At 62.2% G+C, this 9,160-nt stretch overlaps 1 protein-coding gene across 1 annotated transcript; it reads right to left on the minus strand.

The window, feature by feature from the left end:
- Positions 1-1,591: 1,591 nt before the first annotated feature.
- Positions 1,592-7,426, minus strand: LOC149523247 (uncharacterized). The gene is made up of 5 exons (XM_089770405.1): positions 6,582-7,426; positions 6,358-6,480; positions 5,756-5,823; positions 5,535-5,640; positions 1,592-1,627 (listed from the first exon to the last, which is right to left on the minus strand). The coding sequence occupies exons 1-5, from the start codon at positions 6,795-6,797 to the stop codon at positions 1,592-1,594; spliced, it is 549 nt and encodes a 182-aa protein (XP_089626531.1). The 5' UTR covers positions 6,798-7,426.
- Positions 7,427-9,160: the final 1,734 nt, after the last annotated feature.

The raw sequence follows: 9,160 nt of genomic DNA on the forward strand, positions 1-9,160 counted from the left end.
CGATCGGCCAGCTAGGGAGAAAGAAATAAACAGAACGCAGAGGAGTCACCAAGAGATCAGAAGACCAGCACGGTGCCTTATAGGCCGTTCAGCTGTGAAGAGTCACCAAGACAGGGCAGGTGATGCTAACCTGAGTTAGTCCATTAGCTGCGGCTAGGCTGGGCCACGAGAGGAGAGACAGGCAGTAAATCTGCAGCTGTCAGACCATAAGGAGGACACGGAGGTTTCAAAACCAGCTCAGAGAACAGGGCTGGGTAAGATGCAACCCACCAAACACTGTGATCTGGCCGCTTTCTGTTTAGATCCTGCTGCCCATGCCTCCGAATTCTAAGTGGGGACTCAGGCAGCAGGATCCAATTTTAAATGATTCACGGCTCATGGTTACAGCAGGGGCAGGAGCCACGAGCCCTTTAAAAAGCTGTAGCAACGCTGGACAGCTGCCAGTAGTGGCAAATCTGTGAGCTCTTTTCTGTGCTTTTAATTGAAAGCCTCAGCCGCGGAGAACTCTGAGGGTGGGCTAGTCCACAACACCGCCCCTTCTGCCTCAGGCTCCGCCCCTTCTGTGGGTGGAGCCGGCCTTTGACCCCATACCAAAATCCATTAAGTGGCCCCCTTCTGAAAATTATCGCCCACCCCTGTCACAGAATCATAGAAAAGTCTGAGTGGAAGGGACCATGATAGGTCATCTAGTCCAGTGTTTCGCAAACTTTTTTTATAATGTACCCCCTTTAAAAAAATTTGTAAGTACCCCCAGTACCTACAGTTTTCAGACACACACAATTTTTTTCTACCGTTGCAACACATTTGTTTAAACAACTGCATCGTAGCCGGGCGGGCGATGGCATTTTTGGGTGTAAAAGGTACAAAAAGAATAAAGCGCTGTCAAACTGAAAACTAAAATTCAGTTTTCTCCAAATTTCAGTTGTGTTGACGTGTCCCCCAGACATCTCTTGAGTACCTTTAAGGGGACTCGTACCACTGGTCGAGAAGCACTGATCTAGTCCACCCCTGCACCGAGACAGGACCAAGCATGTTTGTCTCACCTCTTGGCTCCTAGGACACGGCTTGAACTAACGCACTTGGAAAGACATTATCGTATATACGCCCAAAGTGCTTCGTCTCAGTGTATTACCATAAAATCTAACTGACCAAACTCTGACCTTTCATTTCCCTGTCACTTGGCCAGCCACAGCCTCACAAGCCTTCGGCATTGATCTCAAAGCCTTCGTCACGCTTTTACACACCTGTGCTGACACGCTTGTGAGCCAGGCACACTTGTGCGACACGTCCCAAAGCACTTGCTCCAGGGCATTACATCGCACTTGCCTGCCTTTGATGGACAGGGAAAGGGAGACCTGAAAGGCCTCTCCAAGGTCACCAGCGCGAGAGTGAGCGCAGAATTGAGGAGCAAGGGTCTAACACACAACTCTGTGCCTTAGTCACTAGGTGGCATTAGATTAGAACCCGGGAGTTCTTACACCCAACCCCCTGCCCCCTCCACTAGGCCATGCTGCTGGCCTCCCGCCTCTCCCCCAGGGCTTGGAGACAGACGGGAGGCTGGAGCCAGCCTGCGCAGAAGGGGCTGTAACGCTTACAGCACGTTCCTGACACGGCCCCTGCGCAGCCCCTCTCAGATCCACACTCGGAACCCACAAGAAACACCCCAAGAGCAGAGATGAAACCGCCACTAACCTGCAGCCCAGCTTCCAGGAAGGGCAAAGCAAAAGCGGAGCTCGCGGATTCCAGCCCAGCCTGGCACCTGCTTCCTGAACTTTGGCCCCTTTCCTCCAAGATAGCAGGAGGCTGCTCTGGGCCTTTTGTGCCCACGACGGGGCAGAAAAGCAAACTCAGCTGTTGGTTCCATCTTGCGGGCAGAGCCCCGGCAGACAGTGGCAGGCGGGGGTATCGACTGACCCTCCAACCCAGGATATTCCCCCCACACCTGGATTCGCTTCCTAGTCATCCCCATCTCCCTGCACGATCCTTGTTTCTCATCCCGCCGGTCCGAGAAATTGTCAGAGCAGGTTGATCCCGACCTTGCCAAGGGCTTAGGTTACATCACAAGGCTTTGCCGCCACAGCTGGCTTGGCTTGGGTGTGTGGCAAAAGCCCCCCCCCCGCGCCCCCCCCGCTGGCACAGCTATTCTGGCAAAGCCGCCAGGGCAAATGGCAACTCTGCCGAAAAGCATCTGCTGGCTTTAAGCTCCCTGCGAGCTGTTCTCATCGCTCAGCCATCACCACCACTGCCCTGCCTCTGTCCTGCTCCTCATCCCCGCCCCCACTCCTATCCCCTGCTCTCCTCCATCTCCTCCCCCTTCCCTTCTCCTGCCCCTCCCCATTTCCACCTGCCCTGCCCATCCCCGTCCTCTCCCTCCCCCCGTCTGTCCCCCTCTTATGTGAGGGCTTTGCTGGAAACGCCCCCCCCCCCCAAGCCAGGGAGATCTCCCCTCCGGGAACAATTCAGCCCCCCCCATCTCGCTCCCTCCACTCCACAGTATTTCCTCCATTCCCCACAGTTGAAAATTGAGCTCCCCCATCCCCTCAGGTGACAGTCGGGCTCCCCCATACGCAGCTGCCTAGGTAGGCACCTCCGCAGCCAGAGCCTGCCCCTGGCGCCCACGTCCCCTCCCCGACTGCCTGTCCCAGGTGACCACCTGAACCTGCGTCCCCCATTCCCTCAGATCACAGCTCCCTCCCTGACCCTGCACCCCCCGACACCCCTCCCCCAGGCCAGACTCCTCTCTGGCACCCGCACCCCCTCCCCCAAACCCTCTGCTCCCCCTTCACCCAGGTCACAGCTCCCTCCCTGACCCTGCACCCCCCCGACACCCCTCCCCCAGGCCAGACTCCTCTCTGGCACCCGCACCCCCTCCCCCAAACCTTCTGCTCCCCCTTCACCCAGGTCACAGCTCCCTCCCTGACCCTGCACCCCTCTAGATCCCCTCCCCCAGGCCAGAGTCCTCTCCTGCGCCCATACCCCCTCCTGGACCCTGCACCCCTATCCACCGCCCCAGATCATACCCCCCCCCTGCACCCAGGCTCCACCCCTAAGCTCCCTTCTGCACCCAACCACCCCGTCCCAGACCCCAAAGCCCTCGGTAGAAATGTGGCCCTTGATCAGTTGCCAAAATGGCCCCCCCATTACAAATTATTGACCAAGCCTGATCCAAATGTTTTTTGAAACATTGTTTAATGAGAATGTAAATACAATTCAATACAATTGGGAGGGTTGGGGGGAGGGGGACGCAGCTGCTGGCTCCTCAGCTCTTGCTGCTCTCACTGGGTGTCTTCCTGCTGCAAGGGAAGCAGAATCCGTCACATTCATCCCTGGGGACTCAGGGGAACTGGCCCCCCAGCATTTCCACCCTCCTCCCCCCTGCTCTCTGGTCACCCCCCGTCAGGCCCGCAGGGTGAGCTCCTGACCCCCCAGAGCTCCTGACACCTCGGCCCCCTCCCGCCTCCTAGGACAGTTTCTGTGTTCAGAGCCTCCCCCACCCCCAGGGACGCTCGCAGGGGCAGGAGGGATTCTGCCAGCAGGGACGTGGGGTGGGGGCAGCCTGAGGAAAGGGGCGGGGGACTCCCTGAGGGGATGGGAAGGAGACCCTGGCCCTGCCCCACTCTCCTGATCTGCTCCGGCTGCTCACCATGTATTCCAGGAGCTGATGGGCCTGCCCATGCAGGGCGTGGGCCAGGACCAGCCCGGCCTGGCTGTGGCGCCGCAGGGGGGAGCGGGCAGCGAGCAGAGCCTTGTCCAAAAAGCAGTTCTCCTGCTCTGCTGTGAAGAGCTGCCCAAAGACCTGGAATCAAGAGCACAGGAGGTTTCAGCTGACGGCCCAGAGCCCGGCCCCAACTCCTGGGGCTAAAACAGCTTCCTCCTCCCCCAAACTCCCTTCCAGACCCTGCACCCAGACGCTCTCCTCACCCGGCACCCCAACCCCTGCCCCAGGTCACAGCTTCCTCCTGCCCCCAAGACCCTCCTACCCCCACGAGGGCCCCAGCCAGCCCCACCCCCGAGCCCTGCCCTGCCCTGGCAGCGCGTCCTTACCTCTCCCACCCTCACGCTGTTGCTGTGAGCCAGGACCCATCTTTCTTTGTAGTAGTGTCTGCACCACAGGTCCTCTGCCTGGTGGATGTTGAGGCCTGCAAGAGACACAACAGGGTCATTCTGCTGGCAGGTCTGAGCCCTTCCCCTCCCACGGGTCCCTGCAGGCATCCCTGGGCAAATGGAGGGGCACAGGGGGCAGAAGGAGGGGAACACAGAGGGACGCATCCCCCCTTGGGCCAGTCTGGGGGAAAAGGGCTGGGTCCCCTCCCCCCGCCGCCGGCACCCTCAGGGTGTCCCTGGGGCCCAGGTCCCGGCTGGGTTCCTTACCCCTGTGGTGCAGGAGGAGTTGATACAGGCTGTGCACCCCCTCCCGGGCCAGCCGGCTGACGTCTTCGGATGGGTCCGAAATAAAAAGGCCCAGCTGGGCCACGTGGTGACCCATCCTCGGCCAGTCGGCGGAGTTCTGAGGGGAGAGAAGAGGGGGGGTCCCTCAGCATCCTGGGGCTGCACATCCCATGCAAACGGCCGCCGAGGCGGGTCTGAGCTCGGGGGACGGACAGAGACACCTCCCGGGGCGGGGCGGGGCCGGCCTTGCGAGGAGACAACCCTGAGCAATGGCCCCGACTGAAGGGTCACTCCGGGGGTGGAACAAGGGGATCCACTGACGGCCACTCCCCAGTCTGGGGCCCAGTCCCTCAAGAGCCCCCCTGAAGGGCCCAGGGTCGCCCCTCCCCGGGGAAAGGAGAACGCGGCCCATTCCCGGCCCATTCCCGGCCCTGCCTCTGCCTCCCGGGGACGCTCCCAGCCCCGCGCCCTGCAGCCCCAGACCCCCCCGGCTCCGAGGTCACTTACGTCAAACCCCGGGAGGGTGGTGGCGACTCCCAGCAGGGCCGTGGTGCTGCCAAGGGCCCTGGCTCGCTCCTGGGGCAGGCGGGACTCCAGCCACGGGCTCAGGTGCTGGGGGGGAAAGAGGCAGGTCAGGACCCGTAGGGAGGTGCCGGTTCTGGGCAGAGCCTGGGGCTCCTCTCGGACTGTGCCCCCCCCAGCCACTGACACTGCTCCTCTCTCGGCCCCCCCCCGAGGAAGCAGGGACAATGGCCCCGTCCCCCACGGGGCTCACCTCCATTATGAGCTGCAGCCGGGCGGTGTCTGGGGACTCGGCGAGGAGGCTCGCCAGTAGGGCCTGGAGGTCGTAGGGAAGGGCCCGGATGAACTGCTGCAAGACAAGGGGGAGCCCTGGGTCAGAGGGGGGTTGGGGTTGGGGAATCCAGGCCACCCGCTGGCTCCGGGGTCCAGCCTAGAGCAGGGTCTGAGCCGCCTCGCAGAGCAGGGAGGAGCCCAGGCTGGGCATGGAAGGGACGGGCCCCCCGGGAGAGCAACGGGAACCCTGGAGGGAAGGATCCAAACCTGCAGCTTCTTCCCTCCCTCTGCCCCCCCCCTCCTCTCTGGAGCTCCAGCCCAGCCCGGGAGCAGGGCCCGGAGGGACGTACCTGAGTGTGGATGGGCTCCTGCTGCCAGTCCCCAGACACTGTCTGTCCCACGGCCGCCGTCAGCAGGGGGCTCAGGAGCTGGGCCCGCAGGGGAGGCTGCAAGGTGCTGGCAGGAGAGAGGGGCAGAGGCTGTTAATTGAGCAGCAGGAGACAGAGACTTTCCCACTCCCTGGCCAGGGGATCTGCTCTGGGGGGAGTCGGCGGGGGGGGGGGGTCGGTACCTGAGGCTGCAGGCGGCGTTGAGGCAGTCGGCCAAGACCAGCGGGGGGGGCGAGTCCTCCATGATCTCCTGGGAGACCCAAGGGGACAAAGGGGCGTGTGAGGCTGGGCCCCCAAGAGACGCTCACACGGCCAGCGCCCCCACCCAGCAGGATCCAACCCCACTGCCTCCCGCTGCCCTGTAGCCCCCCTGCCCGACACAGGGCCCCTCCCAGCACCCCCCTCCCAAACCGGGACCAGCTCAATCCTTGTCCCCAGGCCGTCTCCTGCCCCTCCCTGCCCTGGTGACCAGCCTCTGAACCTCCTCATCCCTGCTCCCCAGGCGCATCCCCAGCAGCCCGCTCGGCTGCCTTCCAGCCCCCCATGGCCCGGGGAGACCCCTCCCTGTCCCGAATCCCCCTTCCTGTACAGCACCCCAGACCTGCCCCATTTCTGTGTCCCTCCCTCCTCCAGCATCCCCACCCACCCTCCCCATGTCCACCTCCAGCCCTCCTGGCTCCACCCATCCCGTTTCCAGCACCCCCACCCGCCGCCATGGCCCAGGCAGACCCCTGTCCACCCCACATATCCCCTTCCCTCCTCCCGGCTGCCGCGACTCGCTTACAACGATCCTGGCCATCATGGTGTCCTTGCAGCAGCGCGGCGCCAGGGTGTCCTCGCCCCTTTGGAGGGCGGCGAGGCAGGCGAGGGGGATGGCCAAGAGGAACCGCTGCAGGGCGGCTGGGCTCTGCACCCCAGAGAGACAAGAGCCCCCAGCTTGGGGGGGGGGGACGTTCTGGGAAGGGGCCGGACAATCTCGGGTCCCCCCCGTGTGGAGAAGGTTCCTACCGTGTCCCGGGTGTGGAGCTGCTCTTCGATGTCGTAGATGGCCCCTTCCTCCACCCGGGAGTCCATCCGCTCCTGGCAGAGCTCCGCCGAGGCGCAGGGGGGCTCTGTGCGGGAGGGAAGGGACCAGGGTGACTCCAGCGGCCAGCAGGGGTCACGCGCCCCCATGTCAGGGACCCAGGGCAGGTTGGGCCCCACACGCCCCTCGCAGGGACCCATCCCCCTGCCACCCTCACATCTGCCAATGCTCTCAGCAGAGCCCCCACCAGGAACAAGAGAGCCAAGCAGCCCCCGCCCCCATCCATTGCCCTGGCTGCGGGGCAGACACTGGGGCTGCCCCTCCCCCCGGGTACTGGGTGAGCCCCTGGGCCCAGCGTGTTCACGGCCCCTCACCTGGGTCTGAGCGGCTGCAGGAGGTGGCCCGGCTGCAGCTGGAGGCCCAGGCGCTGCTGCTGATGGACCTGGACCCACAGCTGCAGGGGCTGGTGCGGGGAGCGACGGGCTGGGGGCTCCCGGAGACTGGCAGGTCCCCGGGGGCCGGGCAGGGCGATGCCCCCTGGTGGTAATGGGGGCTGGGCTCCCGGGGCAGGTGTTTCTCTCCACAGAGGAGGCCCCGGAGCCACCCTACTCGTCTCCCCCGCTGGGCTGGGTCCCGCCTGCCCAGCCGCCTCTGGAGCCAGGTCCGGGGGGGCCTGGCCGGTGGGCGAGTCGCCCCGAGCTGGTGGGATCCAGCTTCCCCGCCCGCGGGGACGGAGAAGCTGCTCCCCACCGGCCCTGGGGCCATCTTCAGGGCTTTCTTGAACCACAGCCGAAAACGTTTGGCCATGCTGGAAATGAGGGGAGCAAAGGGGAGCTTGGGGCACAGCCTGATGAACGAAATCCAGGGGTTCCAGCTCCCCAGAGCGACTGCCCCCAGCCCCCAAATGGCCCCTTGCTTATCGGTTCGGTCTTGCACAGGCACTGCAAGGACCTGAGGGTATGTCTACACTACCCCGCTAGTTCGAACTAGGAGGGTAATGTAGGCATACCGCACTTGCAAATGAAGCCCGGGATTTGAATTTCCCGGGCTTCATTTGCATAAGCGGGGAGCCGCCATTTTTAAAACCCCGCTCGTTCGAACCCCGGGCAGCGCGGCTACACGGGGCACGAACTAGGTAGTTCGAACTAGGCTTCCTAGTTCAAACTACCGTTACTCCTCATTCCACGAGTCTCCTGCCCATCAACAGCCCCTTCTTGGCCAATCAGGGGAGAATCTAAGGTGTGGGGGGTGGAGCGTTCTCCCCAAAGACACCGGCATAGACTTGTTCCAGCCCCACCTCCCCAGTCCCCACAATGGGGGCTGCATCCCCCACCCCACGGCTCCTGCAAACCACCCCCCGTCCTTCAGCTAGTCTGTTGGGTCCCAAGCTGGGGGAGGCAGCAAGGGAAGGTCACAGAGGAGGCAAGAACAGAGCAGAAATGTGGGGGGATGGAGGAAAAGGGAAACCAACCAGGAGAAAGCCCCAGTGGCGCTAAGGACGCAGCCCAGGTGAGGAATCACCTTCTGGCCCTTGACCGAGGGCTGGGCCTGCCTGGAACCCAGCCGGCCCCGGGCGGGATCCAACCCCTGGGGGCTCTTACCTTCTACACAAAGGTGTCGGGATGTGGAACTCACAGAACGCGAAGGAACCGTGAGGAGGAGACGCACCAGAGCTAAAGCAACCGGGGGTCTCCAAAGTCCCCTGGGCCCGCCCCCCGCTTTTATCAGCCTGAGATGTGGGTCCCTCTGTGAGGTCACCACCTCCCCACCTGCCCTTTGCCTTATATGCTGAGGGCTGCCCAAAGCCCCTGTGAGGTCACCGCCCCCCCCTCACCCTGCCAGGCAAATGTCCTGCCTCTGGCCACCCCCCTGGGAAGTTTGAGCCATTACTAGGGGTCCCTCCCCCTCCCTCATAGGCTGCTCCCTGCCCTACACTGCAGGCTTCTTGCACGAGAGCTGTTTCACGCCGGAGTTCTTGCGCAAAAGGTCTCGTGCAAGAGTGCCTCCACCCTGCCATGGGCTTTTGCACAAGAGCGTCCATGGCAGTGTGAACGCTCTCTTGTGCAAGAAAGCTCTGATGGTCATTTTAGCCATAAAAGTGTCTTGCTCAAGAAGCCCCTGGTGCCCGTCCACGCTGCCTTCTTGCACAACGGCTCTTGCACAAAGGGGGCTTAGTCATCGTCGGGAGAGGAATAACTCCTGTGCAAGGAGCCCTGTTCTCTGATGCTTTACTGCAAATTTACTTCTGCAAGAACACACGTAGAGTGTAGACGCGCAACAAGTTTTTTCGCAAGAACACACAAAAACAAGCCATGTGGATGTTTTCTTTTTAGGCAAAAGCCCCTTTTTGCACAAGATCGGTCGGCCTTTTTGCAGAAATAGGGATCTTGTGGGAAAAGGGGGTTTTTTGCACAAAAAGTAAACATCCACATGGCTTGGTTTTGCGCACAAACCCCGAGCACAAAAACGGATCGGCAGAAAATATGCAAATGACATTGCGTGTCATAGAGTCCCTCGTTAGCATATTTGTTGCCAAAAAAACTCGTTGTGTAGACGTAGCCTA

Source organism: Pelodiscus sinensis, chromosome 18, assembly GCF_052426305.1.
Source record: "Pelodiscus sinensis isolate ZL-2025 chromosome 18, ASM5242630v1, whole genome shotgun sequence".
NCBI lineage: Eukaryota > Metazoa > Chordata > Testudines > Trionychidae > Pelodiscus > Pelodiscus sinensis.